Raw genomic sequence first — 22,431 nt, 5'->3', positions numbered from 1 at the left:
GTTCTGATAAGTTCTAAGTTATGCTGGCAGGGATCTCACTGATTTAGGAAACCACAACATTATTTTAAAGAAAAGAGGGTGGCATGCCCAGATTTACCTCTTGCTAATTTCCTAATAACACAAGGACCAGGGCTTGGATGCCTCAGGCTTCTGCCCAGCCAGAGCACAGGAACCTTAGCTGGACCATCTCTGCTCCAGTTGGCCTTGCTAACTCAACTGCCATGAAATTATTGTGCTATAATGTAAAACTAAAACCAAAGGCCGGCACCGCGGCTCAGTAGGCTAATCCTCTACCTTGCGGCGCTGGCACACTGGGTTCTAGTCCTGGTCGGAGCGCTGGATTCTGTCCCGGTTGCTCCTCTTTCAGTCCAGCTCTCTGCTGTGGCCCAAGTGCTTGGGCCCTGCACCCGCATGGGAGACCAGGAGAAGCACCTGGCTCCTGGCTTCAGATCAGTGCAGTGCACCGGCCGCAGCGGCCATTGGAGGGTGAACCAACAGTAAAGGAAGACCTTTCTGTCTCTCTCACTATCCACTCTGCCTGTCAAAAAATAAAAAAAATTAAAAAAAATAAAAAGCTAAAACCAAAATTGCTAAGCCGTTCATTTAAATTTTGACTTCAGTGGTCTTTCCAGCTGCATGTAAGGGCACTTCCAAAACTTTGTGGGGGGCCAGCGCTGTGGTGTAGTGGGTAAAACCACCACCTGCAGTGCCAGCAGCTGGTTCAGGTCAAAGCTGCTCCACTCCCAATCCAGCTCCCTACTGATTGCCTGGGAAAGCAGTGGAAGATGGTCCAAGTCCTTCAGCCCCTGCATCTCTGTGGGAGACCTGGAAGAAACTCCTGGCTCCTGGCTTTGGATAGGCCCACCTCTGGCTATTTCAGTCATCTCAGGGGATGAACCAGCAGATGGAAGACCTCTCTCTCCCACAGGCTCTCTCTCTGCCTCTGTAATTCCACCTTTCAAATAAATAAATAAATCTTTAAAAAAAAAAAAAAGTTTGTAAGGGCCGGTGCTGTGGAATAGCATGCAAAGCCACTGCCTGTAGTGCCAGCATCCCATATGGGTGCCGGTTTGAGTCCTGGGTGCTCCAGTTCTGATCCAGCTCTCTGCAATGGCCTGGGAAAGCAGCAGAAGATGGCCTAAGTCCTTCAGCCCCTGCACCCATGTGGGAGACCTGGAAGCTCCTGGCTCCTGGCTCTGGATGGGTGCAGCTCTGGCCATTGCAGCCACCTAGGGAGTGAACCAGCAGATGGAAGATCTTTCTCTCTCTGCCTCTCCTTCTCTGTGTAACTCTGCCTTTCAAATGAATAATTAAATCTTTGAAAAAAAAGTTTGTAGGAAAAAAGAATTAAAATATATTTAATTTAAAACAGGATTAAAAGATATTTATTTTTGGTGGAAAAATTAGAAATTATATTTTTTTCATAATTGCATTTTCTGTGAATTTTGAAGGCACCTCATACACAAGGGCTTCAACATTTTTGCACCAAATAAACTTATCTTTTAATTGCATTTCTGAAGTACCCTACATATAGCCACCTTCCTTCCAGAAGGCATGCCTGGCCTACTCACAGGTGTACCTCAAACCTGACACATCTGAAGCTGACTCCTGACACCTCCAGATCTCCTGTCCAGCTTATGAAGGAATGAAACATTCTGGCCCCACCCAGTTCGTCTGTATCCTTCCTTTTCCCTGTGGCTCTCTATTGAGTCAAGTCCCAATGACCCTACCTCAGCACTCTCAAATCTGTGCATCTCTTCTCTTCTCTCTGCCATGACCCTGTGGCGGTCATTTGAAATTTCCTGTTGGGTCTTGGCAGTGCCCTCCTACCTACCTGTTCCCCATGCTCCATGGCTCAGCGAGGGGCTCTAAAGGTAAACACCATCCTGACACTCCAGCTCCAGCCCTTGTACTGCCTCCTCAGTGTGCTCAGATCCCAATCCAAAGCTTATTATGCCAAAGGATGAGCTTCTGAGGCCTTAGATGAACTGCTTCCACCAATTCCCCAGCTCCACTGCACTGTTTCGCTCAAGAGCCATTCTGAGCCACTTGGGACTTAAAGAAGAGTTGGAATTACCTTCTCTTCCCCTGTATCCTGCCTGATGAAATCTGTTTATGCTTCAGGTCATTCCCCACAGCCCTGAGGTAAAGGTGTCCCTGTTCTCCCTGAGCGATTATTCCTAAGGCAGCAGCACTTGCCACCAGGTGATCCTCACTGTCTGCTTCCCGAGTATAAGGGCCAGTGCTTCTGAGCACCTGTTCCTGGGACTGTTCAATACTGATTGCTGGCTGAAAGGATGAGAGTTCCTGCACTCGTTAGGGAACTGGACAAGCAGCAAACAAAAAACATCCCAGTTCACAAACAGAACCTCATTCTTTACTACAACCCAGTGAAGACTGTCCCTGCAAGTCAAGTGCTCCTTGGGTCAAAGCCCCATTAGGGCCTCTCTGTATTCTGCAATGAACAAAGGCTTATAAGAGCCCTGTTGCCAAAGACTAATGCATATCCTTGCTCGCAGCCCTCCCAAATCTGAAGGTAAGTGTGATGTCCGCTCTGCACACAGAAGGAAACCGGCACAGAGCAGGTCAGAAATACACCTGCAGTTATGCAGCTAAGTGAGAAATGGGATAAGAATGCAAGCTAATCTGACTCCTAAATCTATGTACTTTAAGTTTTTCAATTTTTAAATTTCAAGTAATGGATGCTTATACTTGGGGGGAAAGATCATATTATCATTTTTTGCTTCATTAATTTGCTAAGTTTTTTTTTTTTTGGTTGTAGAGTTTGCTTCCTGTATTCACAAGTTCAACATCCACAGATTGAAAATATCAAAAATGTTTTTTAAATAGGACCTGTACTGAACATGTACAGGCGTTTTTGTCAGTAGTCCCCAGAGAATACAGTATACCAACCCTTTACATGGCATTTACTTGTGTTAGGTATTGCAAGTAATTTAGAGATGACTTAGAGTATATAGGAAGATGTGTGTATATTATATCCAAACACTGCCATTCCAAACAAGGAACTTGAGCATCTGTGGATTTTGCTATCTTCTTGGGCTCCTGGGACCAACTCCCTGTGGATTCCAAAGAATGGCTATATACATGAAAATTTTTGTCTTGAAAAAGAAAATCATGACAAAGTATATGGAAGTCATAAATTAAAGAACCAAAAATCTCTTGCTTTTTATGAATCCCACATGGATATAACTTTCTGAACTCATTATTCAGGAACGTCCGCTGAGTGTCTCCTATTAAGGCAAACTTGGTAAGCAACATGGAGCCCTATTGCTCTTCACCCATGTTTGCTTCCCTTCCTGTTTGCCCAGTTTCAACCAAATACCCCACCACCTGGACTACCCAGACCAGACACATAGGAGTCACCTGTTACTAACTGTCCTCTGCCTCTAGCCTTCTCCTAATCCATTCTGCCACCATATTCATCTTTTCTTTTTAGAAAGCTTTTATTTAATGAATACATAGGAACAGCTTTAGGAATAAAGTGGTTCTTCCCCTGCCATGCCCTCTTTCCAACACCCACTCCTGTCCCACCTCCTACTCCCTCTCCTATCCCATTCTTCATTAAGATTCGTTTTTAATTAACTTTGTATACAGAAGACCAACTCTATACTAAATAAATATTCATCTTTTAACATGCAAATGTGGGGTCAGCACTGTGGCGTGGTGGGTTAAGACACTACCTACAGCACCCGCATCCCGTGTGGGTGCAGGTTTGAGTCCCAGCTGCTCCATTTTTGATCCACTTCCCTCTTAATGTGTTTGGGAAAGCAGTGGAAGATGGCCAGAGTGCTTGGCCCCTGCACATGGGAGACCTGGATGAAGCTCCTAGCTCCTGGTTTTGACTTAGCCCAGCCCTGGCCATTGTGGCCATTTGGGGAGTAAACCAACAGATGGAAGACTTTTCTCTCTTTTTTATCTTTGCCTCTCCCTCTCTGTAACTCTACCTTTCAAATAAATAAATAAATAAACTTTTCAAAAATGCATTTGTGATGATACAAGGAATCTTCAAAAAGTCATGGAAAACACATTTTGAAAAACTTATGCATGGATTTCAAAGTAAACATTTAAGTAAACATCTTTTAATTCCATTTTTTTCCCACAAACATTTAAAGTACCCTCGTATTACCAGGCTAAAGTCCAAGGGTATCCCAGGACACAAATCAGAAAACCTCAGCATGGCAGCCACATCTCTCCATGCTCTAGAACCATTCCCTTATGGGTGATCCCATGGGACTGCCTGCCCTGCCCATGCGGGAGGTTGGGAGGGATCCCACATCCTGGCTGCTGGCCAGCAGCAGGAGCTCCAGGCCCATTTCCCCCAACCCCCTTACTGTTGGAAGCTTTGTGGCTGTGCCTTTAGGATTGATAAACGGAGCCGATAAGCAACTCCCACATTCCAGATATGGGCTGGTTGCACAAAGGAGCCCAGGGGCCTACGTGGCTGACATGACCTATAAGTTGATTAGTTAGGGATCTTTTTGGCACATTGCCCCTTCTGCCCTATAGAATTGCTGTTACTACCCCAGGTTTTTTATTCCCCTCTTACCCTATAGAAGTCTGTGCCTAATTTCTAAAAAACGGACATGCTCATCAGGATTGTCTCTGGTGTTTCTTGTCTAGAGACACTTGTTGCTCTTCCAGCCCGACAGCTAAGGGTCTCGCACAAAGAGGCCTCATTCTCTTTCTAAATCTCCTCCTACTGCCTGCCCAGTCCTGCTAGGCTGGTCAACACCTACCACTTCAGGTGCATTTCCACTCCCAGTCTCCTACTGTTATCCTTGGCTCTTAAATCCCACCCTTTGAGATGTCCTCATCCCACTGTGTTTCTGCTCATTTCCTTTTGGTTGTCCTCAGTGTCTCTACAGCCTTACCGAGTCCTTCTTCCTCATTCTCACCTTGCCTTACTGTGGACAGCTCACTCCACCAGCCCTGTGCAACTGCTGAACCGTCCCAACAAGGGGCCTTGCCAGTGTGCCCACCTCTCAGTGAGCCCCTTGACACAGGGGGCCCTGCTTAATTAGCCTTACATTCTTTGACACATACTAGGAAATAACAAAGGGTTTTTATAATTCAACCTACAACTTTGAGAACAACCAACCTCCAAGACTTTAGATCTGAAGAAACTACAACTCTGAGAGGTGGAAACTTGCCCAGTTTCACTCATCTAATGATTTCTCTGATAGGTGAAGGACCTCCTGAGGAACCCATTGCCATATCAGTGTCCTATCAGGGTTGTGTAACTCTAACATAAAGATACCTGCAGACAGACTTTGCTTAGGATAATGGATCATTTGATTTAAGAGGCTGCCTATATCCGGTGTAATATTTCTAAACAGTGTTACTAGAAAAATGCATAAACTCCCCCTTCTGGAAAATCTGATGAAAGATATGGAGACTTTCCCAGAAAGATGCATTTTTCACAGATTTCAGAGGCACTTGGGGCTCATCTCTGAGACACTGGTCAAAGGGGTTTGAATACCACAAAGGAGAGTGGAGTCTTTGTCAGGGTTTGAGGTAGCTGTGACTACAGGGGTGGGTACAATCAGGCACTGATGGGGTTCACGTTACTAGTGGCTCCTGGGAGAAGACCCTTGCATGTGCACACACCTCTTTAGGAGACAAAATGGAAATGTAGTCTTCATATATTATCCTTGCTTTCTCTTCAATAATGTTTTTATTCGTTTCTTTTTTCAGTTCTTCACAGGCCAGCCAGAAAAGCATGTTTTCCTCACTGAATTCTGTGCGGAGGAACTCCCGGAAGGCGTTTCTGCCTGCTGGGGTGACCATCAAGTTGTCGAAGGACTGAGCCCAGGCATTGACTTCCTCCAGCGTAGGACTCGGGCTTGAAGGGGACCAAAAGAAAGGAGGCACAAGAGACCTATTATTGGTAGTGAACCTGAGCTGCATCACCAGAAATCTACCTTCCCCTCCCTCTCTGATAATGAAAAATATGTGAACTTGACCCTTTTGGAAGGGAAGGGAAAGAGCTATTCTCATTTCCTCAAACTTTTGGCCAAACCATACAAGTTCACATCTTCAAACTGTTTAGCTTGGCTGCATGGTGACTGCCCAAATGCTTACAAACCAGTTGTTAGAATAACTGCTAAGAACATATTTCTTACATCTGGACACATTCTGGCAATAATTTCAAATTACAATAGTAAAGAAAAAAACATCCCAACCATCAGACCCCAAACTCCCTAGTCACCTACAACAGAACTCAGACAGATTTAGCAATGCTCAACATGGAGAACAACAATGGAACAGTGTCTTTCTTTTTTTTTTTTTTTTTTTTCTTTTTTCTGACAGGCAGAGTGGACAGTGAGAGAGAGACAGAGAGAGAAAGGTCTTCCTTTTGCCATTGGTTCACCCTCTAATGGCCGCCGCACCGCGCTGTTCCGATGGCAGGAGCCAGGTGCTTATCCTGGTCTCCCATGGGGTGCAGGGCCCAAGCACCTGGGCCATCCTCCACTGCACTCCCTGGCCACAGAGAGAGTTGGCCTGGAAGAGGGGCAACCGGGACTAGAACCCAGTGTGCCGGTGCCGCAAGGCAGAGGATTAGCCTAGTGAGCCGCGGCGCCGGCTGGAACAGTGTCTTTTTAACACATTTTTAAAATTTATGTAATATTTGAGAAAGAGGAATGAATGTTTGTAATATAAATGCAAATAATGAAGGGTGACAAAGTGAACACTTGTGAATGTACCAATTTACCTTAAGAACCAAGACATCACTGACATAGCTGCTATTTCTCCATGCAACCTGTCGCCCCATGACCTGCCCCAACTCTATTACACTTGATCTGGGGGCTAAACCTTTTTGAGTTAATAATGATCCTTAATATCTCTTTCCTTTGTCCCCCCCCCCCCATAGTTTTCATATGTATGTGTCCTGAGGGATGTACTCCTTAGGTTTTTTTTTTTAACTATATAAAAATGGTGTATGTTGTCCTTTTTGCGACTTGGTTATTCTTTACCCAACATTATGTTTCTAAGTGTTGTTGGATTCACCTAGGTCATGGGTGAGTAGGATTCACCTCTAACTTTACATTCTTGAACTATCCTCATCAAGTTGTAGTTCCACTGTTAAACTGTCCTCTTAGATTTCTGAGTAGTTATATGGGAGCTGAATACCCATATTATCTACTCTTTTTTTTTTTTTTTTAAGATTTACTTATTTGAAAGACAGAGTTATGGAGAGAGGTAGAGACAGAGAGAGAGGTCTTCCTTCTGTTGATTCACTCCCAGACAGTCTCAATGGCCGGAGCTGCACCGATCCGAAGTCAGGAGCCAGGAGCTTCTTCAAGGTCTCCCATGTGGGTGCAGGGTCCCAAGGACTTGGGCCATCTTCCACTGTTGTCCCAGGCCATAGCAGAGAGCTGGATCTGAAGAGGAGCAGCTGGGACTCGAACTGGCACCCATATGGGATGCCAGCGCTTCAGGCCAGGGTGTTAACCCACTGTGCCACATCGCCAGCCCCATATTATCTACTCTTGAAGTGTTTTGTAGATGGGGCCAGCGCTGTGGTGTAATGGGCTAAAACCTCTGCCTATGGTGCTGGCATCCAATATGGGCACTGGTTCTATCCCAGCTGCTCCTTTTCTGGTTCAGCACTTTACTATGGCCTGGGAAAGCAGTAGAAGATGGCCTAAGTACGTGGGCCCATGCACCTGCATGGGAGACCTGGAAGAAGCTCCTGGCTTCTGATTGGCCCAGCTCTGGCTGTTGTGGCCATTTGGGGAGTGAAGCACTGGTAGAAGACCTTTCTGTCTGTCTTTAACTCTACCTCTCAAATAAATAAATACAATCTTTAAAAAAAAAGAAATTTTTTGTAAAATTTGCCTATAAAACCATCTGGGTCCAGTTTTGAATCTATAGAAAGATTTTGTTTTTAAAGATTTATTCATTTGTTTTGAAAGTCAGAGACACCAACCAGTGCCCATATGGGATGCCCGCACAGCAGGAGGCAGCTTTACCTGCTATGCCACAATGCCAGCCTCTGTAGAAAAATTCTGTGGGTTGAACTGTGTCTCTCCAAAACATATGTTGAAATTCTAACTCCTAGTACCTCAGGACATGACATTTGTAGATTTAACTACATTAAGATGAGGTCACTGGGGCTAGCACTGTGGCGTAGCGGGTAAAGCCGCTGCCTGCAGTGCCAGAATCCCATAGGGGCGCCAGTTTGAGTCCCAGATGTTCCACTTCCGATCCAATTCTCTGCTAGGCCCGGGAAAGCAGTAGAAGATAGCCCAAGTCCTTGGGCCCCTGCACGCACATGGGAGACTCAGAAGAAGCTCCTGGCTCCTGGCTTCGGATCAGTGCAGCTCTGGCCATTATGGCCAGCTGGGGAGTGAACTAGCAGATGGAAGACCTCTCTCTCTCTGCCTCTCCTTCTCTCTGACTTTCAAATAAATAAATAAATCTTGTTTTTTTGTTTGTTTTGTTTTGTTTTGTTTTGTTTTCTTCAGATGAGGTCATTAGGGTGAGACTTCATCCAGTATGACTGGTATTTTCATAAAAAAGGGAAACTTGAACACAGATACAGACACTTGTAGGGAAAATAAGCAGACACAAAGAGAGGATAGCCACGTGACTGGAGTGAAGTCTACAGGCCAGAGAATCCAAGAGCTGCTGGCAACTACCAGAAGCTAGAAGAGGCCTGGAGGGATTCTCCCCTAGAGTTGTCAAAGTATAGAGAAAGTGTGGCCCTACTGACCCGTTGCTTTTGGACTGCTGTTCTCAGAAACTGTGAAATAATAAACTGTTGTATGCTACCCAGGTTTTGGTATTTTGTTATGGAAGTCCAGGCAAACTGAAATCGAATGTTATTCATTGTTGATACAGCTTGATAGTCATACAACTAGTTTGACCTTTGATTTATTCTTGCATGAGTTTTATTATTTTCTCCCTGTTTAAGAATTCGCTCAAAGTGTAGTGTCTAAATCACCATGTTCATTGGCATAATCTGTTCCCAGTGTTATCATCCTACTAATTTCTGCTGGGTAGTTATTATATTTCCATTTTAATTCCTAATATTATTTCATTATATTTCTTTTTTTGGCCACTCATAGCAAAGGAGGCCCTACTATAAATTATTATAAATTTGTTTTAAAGAATCAGCTTTTGCCTTGGTCATTTCCATTGTATCTGTTTTTTATTTCATTAATTTCTGTGTTTATATATTTCTACCTCCTTCCTACTTTCTTTGTGCATATTCTTAATTTGGACATTTAGTTCAGAAATGACTGGTCCTCCTTTTTGTCTGTTAGAAACATTTAGGGTTATATATTTTTCTCTATTGACCCTTCCCTTTAAAAAAAAGATTTATTTATTTGAAAGGTAGAGTAACAGACAGGGAGACACAAAAAGAGAGATCTTCCACTTGCTGCTTCACTCCCCAAATGCTCTCAACAACTGGGAGTGGGTTAGGCCAGAGATAAGAGCCTGGAACTCAATACAGGTCTCTCACGTGGGTGGCAGGATCCCCAACACTTGAGCCATCACCTGCTGCCTCCCAGGGTGTATAGAAAGCATATTCTATTTCATACATTTATTGAGATGCTTTATAAGGTGATGCTTGGTCACTTACTGTAAAGGTTTAGTGTATACTTCAGAAACATGTATTTTCAAATGGTTAGATGCAGGTTTTCACAGAAGCAGTACAAGTATAGCAGGAAGTGGGAATCTGGGCTTGAAGCCAGGACTCAACCCAATTTACTCCCATGGGTTAAGCATTGTAAAATATGTCTTCACCACTATACCAATCCCTGCAACAATAATTTTTCATTTTTATGACTTCTATTTTATTCTTTTTTCAATATTCCTTCCTGGTCATTAAAAAGAGTATTAAACTCTTAGAAGTTAGATTACTTTCCTTACTTATATATTGTTTAACTTTTGCAAACCACATATAATTTTTTCTTAAGCTTTTCAGTTTTGAGATAATCATAGGTTCATGTTTCATTGTAAGACTGCTATCAACTATGGGATTTCTTTTTGTAGAAATGAACAGATACTGAAATAAGGAAGTGGTTGCATGCTATTGTGAATATTCTAAAAAGCACCAGCTTGTAAACCTTCAAATGGCTTTGTGTTATGTGAATTTTATTTTAATAAAAATTTTTAAGAAAATTAAGGGAAAAAATACCAAGGGATCTCAAGTACTGTTTGCCCAATTTCCTCAAAGGGACACCTTGCAAACTATGAACACAGTCCTCTTGGCCAGTTTTGATAGTTGAATTCTTCTGACTCATTTTTGTGAATCTAGCTTTCATTTCTTTAAACACTATGTTTTCTTATAGTTAATTCTAACACCTGAATTCCTCTGGGCTCTACATCTGAGTGTTATTTCTACTGATTCTCATTTGTGGTGGGTGGCTTCCTTTCAGTTTGGTCATCTCTTAGACCAAGAGCCCATATTTGGTTGGTCTCAATCTATGGGAAACCTGGGGTCAAAGTTGAGGATGTTGCCTTCCCTCCAGAGAGGATGGGTGTTTGCTTCTTTTGAGACCTAGAGGTATTTGCTGGCCCAGGACCACTTGAGCTTCTTTCAGTGATGGTGGAATCTTCTCCCTCCGGCAATGATGCTACCAGCACAGGTGCTCCTCAACTTACAGTCACTGCACGTAATGGAGAAGCAGTCAAGCCCAGCATGTGTTGAGTTCTTGCCTCCGACCTAGGACACTGTTTGTCTTACTCAGTCTTCAATAGCCTTTCATTGGCTGAGCCACAGCTAACTGTGACTAGCCCACTTTACACATAAGGAAACCGAGGAAGATGGCACTTAGTAGACTGCATGGCCACAAAGGCATGCTGACCCCAGGTGAAGCACTCACACTACGTTGCCAATGTACAAGCTTTTAACAAACTCTTAGCTCTGTGGGAGATTTCAACAGGCCTCCCAGAATTTGTAAAAATCTGGGCAACGATAAATAAGATAAAGAATGAAAAAATACTTAAGTAAAGTTTTGGACCACTAAGTTATTTTCTTCTAAAGAATAACCAATTTGACAGAAAACCTATTTGAGAAATGGCTTTAGGATATTTGGCTAATGCCTGCAATTATAAATGCATAATCCTAAGAATAGGTATAAGAATCGTTAAGTTAAATTAAATTAATTGATAATATATGAAAGAAAAATGACAATTTAAAAATATTGTATTATGTAAATTCTCTGTTTTCCTCCCCAAATACTTAGTTCTTAAAAAATACATTATCCATTTAGTATAAATTTACCACTTTAAAAAAACTTAGGGTGAGCAATGTGGTACAAAAGTTTATGCTGCCACTTAGGATACTCATATCAGAGTGCCAGTTGGAGCTCTAGCACCTCTGTTTCCAATCCAGTTTCCTGCTAATGCACCTTGGGAGGCAGCAGGTGATGACCCAAGTACTTGGGTTCCTGCCACCCACATGGGAAATCTGGATGGAGTTCCAGGCTCCTGGCTCTGGCTTGGCCTAGCCCTGGCTGTTGTGGATATGTGGGAAGTGAAACAGCAAATAGAAGATCTCTCTCTCTCTCCCTCTCAAATAGATGAAAATAAATAAATAAGCATCAAGCTTTTTTTTAAAGATAATTTATTTGAGAGGCAGAGTTACAGAGAGAGGGAAAGACAGAGAGTGGTCTTTCATCTGCTGGTTCAGTCCCCAGATGACTGCAATTGCCAGAACTAGGCTGATCTGAAGCCAAGAGCCAGGACGTCCTCCAGGTCCCTCACATGGGTGCAGGGGCCTAAGCACTTGAACCATACTCCACTTTTTCCCAGGCCATTAGCCGGGAGCTGATCAGAAGTGGAGCAGCTAGGGGACGGCGCTGTGGCATAGTAGCCTAAGCCTCCACCTGTGGCATCAATATCCCATAAGGGTGCTGGTTCATGTCCCAGCTGCTCCACTTCTGATCCAGCTCTCTGCTTATGGCCTAGGAAAGCAGATGAAGATGGCCCAAGTCCTTGAGCCCCTGAACTCATGTGGGAGGCCTGGAAGAAGCTGTTTGCCCCTGGCTTTGGATCAGCCCAGCTCCAGCCGTTGCGGCCATCTGGGAAGTGAACCAGTGGATGGCAGACCTTTTTCTCTGTCTCTCCCTTTCACTGTCCGTAACTCTACCTCTTAAATAAATAAATAAAATCTTTAAAAAAAAAAAAAAAGGAAGTGGAGCAGCCAGGATCCAACTGGCAGCACCCATATGGGACGTCAGCACCACAGAGGCCCAACCTATTCTGCCACAGTGTTGACCCCAAAAAATGGGTTTCTTAAACTTTCCTGAAAATCAAATAGGCATGTTTCATTATGGTCTTTAATTTTGAAAAGCACATTTTGTATATAAAAACAGAGTAACATCATATGTTTTGTCCAGAAGCATCCATTTATATTTGCAATTAGCAAAGGGATTAGGTGGATAATAGAACTGATTTCTCTTCCCCATCATACAATGAGTGAAAAAGGAATTCTACAGGGGGAAAATGAGAAGCCACAGTAGGATTTGATGCTACAAAATTACAAATTACAGTGAGAGAGAAAGAAAGAGAAGAAGGTTAGCATTTCTGATGACTTAGTGAGCTGAACAGCATGAGAGTTCACCTTTCCTCACAGGCTGGAAGGTCCGCCGCTCGGAATTCACGGGAAGCTGCTGTGAGTCTCTGATCTTGGTTTCGAACTGTGAGACTGGAAGAAAAAAAAAAAAAGACATTCACATGTTGAATCGAGATCAGTCTGTGTCAAGTAAGGATGTTTTACAAAACACTTTAAAGAGAACTTCAGATCCCCAGATGGAATTTCTTGACGGAATTTTTTCTTGAAGAAAAAGTACCCTGGATTTTGAAATCCCTGCAGTGTTTTCATGGTATACATTTTTCATGAATTCTTGGAAGATTCCTTGTACATGGGTTTCAAAACTGTTTTGCCCAAAAACACACGTTTATTTCAAGAACTCAGACAACTCAAGTAGAAAAACAAGTAACTCAATTTAATAATGGGCTAACGACCTGAATAGACATTTCTCCAAAGATACAAAGATGCCCAAGAAGTATATGAAAAGGTACTCAACCTTATTAAGCATCAGAAAAATGCGAATGAGAACCACTATGAGATACCACGTCACACCTGTTAGAATGGCTATTATCAAAAAGTCAAAAGAATAATAATTCTTTTCATACAAACAGGTTCATTAGAAAATAGTAAACAAGTGAGGCTGGTACTGTGGTGTAGTGAGTAAAGCTGCTGCCTGCAGTGCTGGCATCCCATATGGGTGTCGGTTTGAGTCCTAGCTGCTCCACTTCTGATCCAGCTTGCTGCTATGGCCTGGGAAAGCAGTGGAAGATGGGAGACCCGGAAGAAACTCCAGGCTCCTGCTTTGTATTGGTCCAACTTTCGTTATTGCGGCCATTTGGAGAGTGAACTAATGGATGGAAGACCTTTCTCTCTTTCTCTCTCTTTGTCTCTGTTTCTCTGTAACTCTGCCTTTCAAATAAAATTTGAATAAAAGGGAAAATAGTAAAAAACAGGAATATTTTGGGGTTTTCATTTAATTTTCTGCACCTTAAAATATTACACAATGCCTCGTCAAAATGGAGATGTTATATATTTATAGGCATGTGTACAGAAAAAGCCAGTGCATAACCAAAACCTACCACTGGGGACCGGTGCCATGGCTCACTTGGTTGATCCTCCGCCTGCGGTGCCGGCATCCCATATGGGCACTGGTTTCTAGTCCTGGTTGCTCCTCTTTCAGTCCAGCTCTCTGCTGTGGCCCAGGAAGGCAGTGGAGAATGGCTCAAGTCCTTGGGTCCCTGCACCCACATGGGAGACCAGGAAGAAGTGCCTGGCTCCTGGCTTCAGATCAGCGCAGCTCTGGCCATTGCGGCCATTTGGGGAGTGAACCAACAGAAGGAAGACCTTTCTCTCTGTCTCTCTCTCACTGTCTAACTCATCTGTCAAATAAAAACAAATAAAAAAAAACCCTACCACTGTTTCTTTCAAGAGAGTTTGATTGCTTCTACACATTTGTATATTTCTTTGCAAATTTATTCCAATTATTTTTGTTGTTATTGTAAGTGAAATTTCACTCAATCTCATCTTCTAACTGGTTACTGTTTGTACATATGAAGCCCATTTATTTATTAAAGCTTTATCAAGCCATCATTTATATGCCATACCCTTTTTTTTAAAGTAATCTTTTTTTATTTTTTTTATTTTTATTTTTTGACAGGCAGAGTGGACAGAGAGAGACAGACAGAGAAAGAAAGGTCTTCCTTTGCCATTGGTTCACCCTCCAATGGCTACCGCGGCCGGCGTGCTGCGGCCAGCGCACCGCGCTGATCTGATGGCAGGAGCCAGGTGCTTCTCCTTGTCTCCCATGGGGTGTAGGGCCCAAGTACTTGGGCCATCCTCCACTGCACTCCCTGGCCACAGCAGAGAGCTGGCCTGGAAGAGGGGCAACCGGGACAGAATCCGGCACCCCGACCGGGACTAGAACCCGGTGTGCCGGCGCCGCAAGGCGGAGGAGTAGCCTAGTGAGCCGCGGCGCCGGCCTATATGCCATACCCTTTACACAGGTAAAGAGTATGGCATGATTCAATGGCTTTAGTATACTCACAAGGTTGTGCAACCATCAACACTATTTAATTCCAGAATGTTTTCATCACCCCCAAAGAAACTTTGTACTTTTTAGCAGTCATTCCTTATTACCCATGTCTCTTAACTAAACGAGCCCCAAGGAAACACTAATCTACTTCCTGTCTTTATAGATTTCTCTATTCAGAATCATAATATGTGGTTGTTTGTGGCTTGTTTCTTTGACTATTCACTATTTTCCAAGTTCACTCATATGTACTCATATCAGTATGTCATTCCTTTTTATAGATGAATGACATTCAATGTTATGGGTATTACACATTTTGTTTATCTATTATTAGTCAAGAGACATTTGGGTCACTTCCACTTTTTGGCTGTTGTGCTGTTATGTCCATTCATATGCAAATTTGTGTGGACATCTATTTTCATTTCTTTTGGAAAGATTCCTAGAAGTGGAACTAGTGAGCTATATGGTAACTCTATTTTTAACATTTTGTGGAACTCCCAAGACCGTTTTCCAAAGTAAGTGCACCATTTTACATTTCCATATTTAGAGGATCCAATTTCTGCACATCCTTGCCTACATTGCTATTCTTGTAGTTTCGATTCTGGCTGGTGAACTATGAATGAAGTGTATCTTCCTGTGGTTTGGATTTGAATTTTGCTAATGGCTAATGACATCTATCATCTTTTCATGAATTTGTTGGCCATTTGGACCTCTTCTTTGACAAGATATCTGTTCAGATCATTTGACTGTTTTAAATTTTTAAAAAATTATGGACTGTAAGTGTTCTGTACATTTTCAGGTATAAGTCCTGAAGGCTATTGTTTTTTATGTTAATTTTATAGCCACCTTATTTGTGGAATTGTTTTATTTTTTTCATTGGTTGCAGCAATAATTGTCTTGGAGTTTCCAAGTATACTCTCATATCATCTGCAAATACAGAGAATTTCACCTCTACTTTTCCAATTCTTATGAGCCTAACCGTTTTCTTTCATCTAACTGAATTTACCGATACCTAAAGTATAATGTTAAATTGTAGAGACTGTGGACATTCTTGCCTCATTCTTGATTTTTATCATGAATGCTTTTATCATTCTATTAATTTAAAAATGTAATTTATGATTGTTTATCTGAGTTTGCTTTATTTTGTTATGGCTATCATATTATTTTAAATATTCCTTTTGTCATATCTTTCCTGAAAACACTTTATTCCATTTTAAAATGGTCTTCAGTCTAATTTCAAGTGCATTTGCTTTATGAATTTGCAGTAAGAGTGTGTCTTTAGTTTTGTATTTCTTTAGATGAAAAATCATTAGAAATGCAGGAACCCTTTTGACTTGTTGCTTTCATGATGCCAGGCTAAAAAGTTTCAGTAAACAATGGTTTCTTAAAATAAGAAAACTACAAAAGAAAACTTGAGAGGCATCTGGGTGGTATTCTCTCTGCATGAGGATTAACACTCCTACTGCCCAACCTCCTAGGCTTCTTTTGTAAGCATAACACATTATTGCACAGTGGGTGTGAAAAAGCAAAGAGAAAAAGAAATGATGAATTTGACACAGCGTTTGTAAGAGAACTGGAAGCTATACTCTGAACTAAATAATGCAAAAACTTATTTAAGCTTTGACATTTTCCCCCATTTCATTTTAAGTAGGAATATTTTTTAGAAAGAGTATTCTTTAAAAAGTGAAGAGCATATTTTTGTCAAGTTTCATTTATGTGGGTCTATTGTTAGTGTTAAAACAGAACAAGAAAATGCTAATAGAAACCAAGATAGTTGCTCACCAGGTTTTAGAAATAGTAAAGTAAGACTATGGTTAGATATATTTTGGTAAAATTTTGAGTTACAAAGGAGAAAAAAATTCTTCAACCTTTTAGAAGGAAAAGAAAACTTGATTTTCAAAGAAAACAAGAATCTGCAGGTCTTCCTTTATAACACTAAATACCAAAAGGCTGGGAAGCAGAACTTTGAGAAAGATATCACAAAGCCTTAGAAATGTATTGTCACTTACCTTTTTAAATTTGTTTTTAAAACCATTTATTTATTTGAGCAGCAGCAGGACAGAGAGAGCTGCTGTCTCTCGTTTACTCCCCAAAGGCCTGCCATGGCTGGAACTGGCTGACTGCAGCTCGGAGCCGGGAATTCAATCCGGGTCTCTCATGTGAGTGGCAATGGCAACTACTTCAGCCATCACAGCTGCCTCCCGGCACCTGCCCTGACAGGAAGCTCAAGTCAAGAGCTGGAGCCGGGAATCAGGAATAGAGCTCCGGCACCCCCACGTGTGATGCAGGTATCTTAACCATCTATCTACCTACCTCCATCTACCTTTCTTAAAATTGTACTCTAGCATGTATATTAACATGGATAAATCTTGGCCATGTTGAGAAAAAAGTCAAGGGAATTAAACAGTAAAATGGTTGAAATTTACTTGTATTTTTTTTCTCATTCCATTTCCCAGTCTCTTTGCTCTACAGATGACCACCATCCTTGATTTGTTGTTCATTGTTATTATTCATAGTGATGCTAACATGTATTTATATACATACTTCAGAAATTTCATGGGAAATGGAACTAAAGGACATTTATTTTGGTGCAAAACATATTGAATACATACAAATGAGGGGTCTTCAAAAAGTTTGTGGCGGGGCTGGCACAAACTGTGCCACTGTGGCACAGTGGGTTAACGCCCTCGCCTGAAGCGCTGGCATCCTATATGGGCACTGGTTCCAGTACCGGCTGCTCCACTTCCTATCCAGCTCTCTGCTACGGCCTGGGAAAGCAGCAGAAGATGGCCCAAGTTCTCGGGTCCCTGCACCCACGTGGGAGACCCGGAGGAGGCTCCTGGCTCCTGGCTTTGGATTGGCGCAGCTCTGGCCGTTGAGGCCAATTGGGGAATGAACCATCAGATGGAGGACCTCTCTCTCTCTCTCTCTCTCTCTCTCTGCCTCTCCTCTCTCTGTGTAACTCTGAGTTTCAAATAAATAAAAATAAATCTTTTAAAAAAAGTTTGTGGAAAAATGTGTATTATAAAAAAACCTATGTATGGATTTCAGAACTCTCTACACCAAAATAAACATCTTTTAATTCCATTTTCCATTAACTTTTTGATGCTCATACACGTATACATGCATACAGACCATTCATAATGTATCTTTCAATTTTTTATAAAAATTGTATAAAATCTATTGCTTTATAATTTGTTTTTCTCCAGCACATTCAATTTAAATGTTGTGTGATATTGCATGGTACAACTAAATTACAGTGTGCTCTTCTAGTCTCTTATTAATGTACTTTAGAGTCATTTTCATTTCTTTCACTCAGATTGCTGCTGCGGTGATCTCTCATGCTAATCTCCTTTGGATGTGTAAGAGAGGGTATATGTTTCCAAAGTTTACACAGTATTTAGAAGGCTATGGTTTTAGCTTTTATTTCTCTGATCCTTGTTGATAGGAACACAAGTGGTTTATTTTTTCCATTCATTTTCACTTACTTACATTTCTTTTGGTCATTATTTTCTTATTCATTAAATAACCTAAATGTGAGTTCTCTGTTTAGTGCACTGTAATTATCTTCTCTGAATATGTTTTATCTTTTCATTTTATTTCTGGTATATTTTGTAAAACACATTTTTTAAAAAAAATCTGTATTTATTTATTTGAGAAGGAGAGAGAGAGAGAGAGACAGAGAGAGCGCCCATCTACTCATTCACCCCCCAAATGCCTGATAGCCAGAGCTGGGTTGGTGCCAAAGCTAGGAACTGGGAAATCAATCCAAGTCTCCCATATAGGTTGCAGGGACCCAGTCGACTGAGCCATCATTGCTGCCTCCCTCGGTCTGCATTAGCAGGAAGCTGCAGTCAGAAGCCAGAGCAGGGGAACGAATCCAGGCGCTCCAATGTGGGACAAGGCTGTTTTAACTGGCACCTTCATTGTTAGGTCAAACGGCAGGCCGTTTTATTTTATTTTATTTATTAATTTTTTTTTGGTGTACTTCATAGTGTGAGGCACACAGGCATATTTTTAAAACTTCTTGAAAAATGGAATTCTAAGGTAAGTTTATTTTGGTGCCAAAAAAAATTGAAATCTGCACAGCAGTCTTCAAAAATTTCATGGAAAATGCATGTTATGAAAAAATTATTCATGGATTTCTTTTTATTATTTTGGCACCAAAATTAATCTTACCTTTGAATTCCTCTTTTCCATGTGCTTTTTGAAGCCCCTCCCCCCATGTAGTAGTTACTTTAAAAGCATGAAATTAAGCCCTACCTGGCACCTGTTTCCTCATGAGGAGCATATTAATAAAACAGCCCCAGACCTTACCACGAGCAGCTACAGCAGCAGCACCAGCAGAAGCAGCAAGCATTGGACCCTCGACTTCCCGCTCCAGGCTGGCTGGGGATGGAGGCTGGTGTCCCCTGGGCAGCTGACAACTGTCGCTTCCGCATCTCCAAGTGCTCAGATCCCATAGGCTGCAACCGGGAAAGTCAAAGTGGGTGGGGAAAGCAAAGTTATGAAGACATAAGCCCAGGGATGCAGCTGTGTGGCTCATGGAGAATAAACCCTGTGATTATATCCAGGTCATTCTAGCTCATTCTGGTAAAATCTGGTAATTAGAGTCACTGATAAACACTGACTTGATGGCTCCCATCTGCCAAATACTGTGAAAAATTTCAGGAATAAAATGGTGACTGGAGGGTTCTGCCCCTAGGTGCTCACCGAATATAAAGCAGACAGACAGGGACATCCAAGATGCTGATGTTGTATCTTGCAATAGTGCTTTTCCTGTCTCGTCTCCAGATTCCCGTTTTACTGAACCAAAGTGGAGCAGTGATAGGTGACAGTGACCACTTATGGCTGCCTCTGAGACCGGGGTACAGACGGAGGAGGAGGCCATGCTGAAAAGGTCATGCATACACCCGTATCAGTCTGAGGAAGAGGCAGGACAGAGGGCCGCAGGTCTGACCCATGAGATTCAGATCTTTATGATTGCATCACCTTGAAGAAGTGAACAACCAGATACACACAAACCACTTACAACACAGCCTGATATGTGGTACTTGCTCAATTTTTAATAGAAGGCAAGACAGGAGAGCACAGATGGTGGCCTGCCCAGACCTGCCCTTAGCAATGGCACCTGTTGTCCACCTCAGTGAAAGTGAAGCCACTGGACACAGATCCTGTCCTTTTCTTGAGGATAACAAGACTGTGATGATGGAGAGAGCACACAAGCAGGTTAAGAACCAAGATACTGCTAGGCCTGTTTTTACGTTTGATGTTAACATTAAATTCTTAATGGAGCTAATTGCAAGCCCATTTCAAAGTTGCATTAAAGAACCATAAATAGGACTTTGGAATTAAGTTCTAGATTTGTTATTCTAGTCCAACATTAGACTTGTGATTGAATATGATCTAATGATATATGCCATGGGCATTGTTTTAGTTAGTCTAACTTAATTGCATTTTTTTATTGGGTGGGTCAATTTCTGTTCATTGACTTGAAAGGGTTTTTGTTTGTTTTTTAGGTGGGAAGCTATTCTTCTTGTCTGTTATTTATTCTGTTGAATTTTGGAATCAGCTTGCGTAGGTCCAAAAATATCATGTTGGGAGTTTGATTAGGACTACACTGAATTTATAGATTTATTTATGAGGAATGACATGTGGGTTTCTTTTAATTATCCTGATATGAAGGCCTCAGGACAGCAAGAGAGATCCATCAAAGGATTTTACTGTTTTTCATTCACGGTGAACACAAGGCTCACAGCAGCAGGTTCTGTCTACCACCCCAGCCTCGGCTGAGCAGTCCACAGCTCCTTGTTAAGAGTGGGAGGCAGAGACATTTGACAAACTCTCAGTACACTTTCTTAGCACCAATGGGAGAAAGCTTCAAGGGCAGAAAGAGCTCTAACTTACTTTAATGCTCCCGAGACAGAAACTCAAGTGACTCCAGGCATCACTTGTCCATCTCATCTGTGGCATTTCAATGGAGACAGACTGACAATGGCTCAGTGCCTTCAGGGCACAGAGATACAAGGACAAGCCAACACAATCGCCAAAGATGCTTTGAACAAAAGATGCTCTAGGTAACTATTATTTTTAAAAAGATACTGATGCAACTTACTTCATTAAAGAAAAAAAAAGTCCCAGTTGCTTCAGAGAAGTAAAAGATTCTGACACTGTTCTGTCCAGGAGTTTCCAGGGGGCTCCTATTTAAACTCCAGTTTTTGCAACATTAGGTATTTCCAATCAGCACATGGCATACCCGTTCATTTAAATCCTCTCCTAAGTATAGCTTATGAATTTTCTTCAAATCAGTCTTGCACATTTTTCATTATTGAATATTGTGTATATCAATTGTTAAAGTTGTTCACTTGAAAAACAGAGTTAGAGAGAGAAGGAGAGAGGAGGAGAGAGAGAGCCTCCATCCACTGGTTCACTCCCCAAATAGCTGCAATGGCAGGGGCTGTGCCAGACCAAAGCTAGGAGTCTAGAACTTCATCCAGGTCTCCAATGAGGGTGCAGGGGCTCAAGCACTTGGGCCATTTTCTGCTGTTTCCCCAGGTGCATTAGCAGGGAACTGGACTGGAAGTGGAGTAGCCCAGCATTTGAAGCAGTGCCCATAAGGGATGCTGCTGTCACAGGTGGTAGCTTAACCCACTGTACTACAACATCAGCCTCTATATATCAGTTTTTGCAGCTGTCATAAATAATATTTCCTCCTCATTCCCAACTGTGCTTCTCAAAATAGTTATTTTGGTACATAAGAAGGCAAAGATATTAAACTACGCTGAATTCATTCTTTAAAAATTAAAAAAAAATTTAAATTTGAAAGGCAGAGTTAGAGAGAGAGAGAGAGAGAGAGAGAGATTTAAGAAGAAACAGAGATAAAGGGATCTTCCATCTGCTGGTTCACTCCCCAAATGGCTGCAATGGCTAGCTGGGATAGGCCAAAGCCAGGAGCCTGGAGCTCCATTAGGTTCTTCCATGTGGGTGCAGGGCCCCAAGCACTTGTCCATCTTTCCCTGCTTTCCCAGGTACATTAGCAGGGAGTTGGATTGGAAGTGGAGAAGCCAGGATTCAAAACAGTGCTGGTGGTAACCTGCTATATCACAACTCTCTTATAGTTCTGTTAGTCTTTCTTTTCTGTTGATTCTCTTGGATTTTCTAGTTAGATGATCACAATCATAGTGTCTATAAGTAATCATACTTTTCTCTTTGCTTCCTGTTCCTTTCTAAGGCATAAGCATCTTTTTTTTTTTACTTTAGTCTTACTTCATTGGCCAGGAAATTCAGTAGATATTGAAAAGTAGCAATACTATTAGGCATCCTTCATGACTTATTTCATTGAGATTGATAATGCTTTGTCAATACATCTGATGTGTGTTAGAGACTCCTTAAAGGTAACTCCCAAGTTAAAGAAGCTTTCTTATATTTACTTAGTATAAAACAAGCTGAGCTGTGGTATAGTGGGTAAAGCCGCTACCTGCAGTGCCAGCATCCCATATGGGCGCCGATTTAGTCCCAGCTGCTCCACTTTCTATCCAGCTCTCTGCTATGGCCTGGGAAAGCAGTAGAAAATGGCCCAAGGCCTTAGGCCCCTGCACCCACGTGGGACACCCGGAGGAAGCTCCTGGCTCCTCTCCTGGTTTCGAATCGGCACAGCTCCAGCTGTTGCGGCCAACTGGGGAGTGACCCAGCGGATGGAAGAGCTATCTCTCTCTCTCTCTCTCTCTCTCTCTCTCTGTGTTTCTCTGCCTCTACTTCTCTCTGTGTGTAACTCTGAATTTCAAATAAATAAAAAAAATCTTTAAAAAATAAAAAACAAGCTGAGCTGGCCTTA

The 22,431-nt window shown here is 42.1% G+C and overlaps 1 protein-coding gene across 6 annotated transcripts in view; it reads right to left on the bottom strand.

Annotated features, from left to right (window-relative positions):
- The window catches only part of RGS20 (regulator of G protein signaling 20), a 125,506-nt gene that overhangs the window by 1,256 nt on the left and 101,819 nt on the right, over window positions 1-22,431 (bottom strand). For 4 of the 6 annotated variants that reach the window (XM_070076607.1, XM_070076608.1, XM_008255529.4 and 1 more), the window contains 3 exons: window positions 18,915-19,063; window positions 12,599-12,682; window positions 5,629-5,863 (listed from right to left, as the gene is read on the bottom strand). In XM_070076607.1, coding sequence (XP_069932708.1) covers window positions 5,629-5,863; window positions 12,599-12,682; window positions 18,915-19,063 — 468 coding nt within the window. Of the gene's footprint in view, window positions 1-5,628; window positions 5,864-12,598; window positions 12,683-18,914; window positions 19,064-19,310; window positions 19,490-22,431 lie in introns of all 6 variants that reach the window. The other 2 variants (XM_051844489.2, XM_008255528.4) reach the window with 2 other exon arrangements.

Source organism: Oryctolagus cuniculus, chromosome 6 (assembly GCF_964237555.1).
Source record: "Oryctolagus cuniculus chromosome 6, mOryCun1.1, whole genome shotgun sequence".
In the NCBI taxonomy this organism is placed as follows: Eukaryota; Metazoa; Chordata; class Mammalia; order Lagomorpha; family Leporidae; genus Oryctolagus; species Oryctolagus cuniculus.
This window is presented reverse-complemented; position numbering and strand designations above follow the sequence as displayed.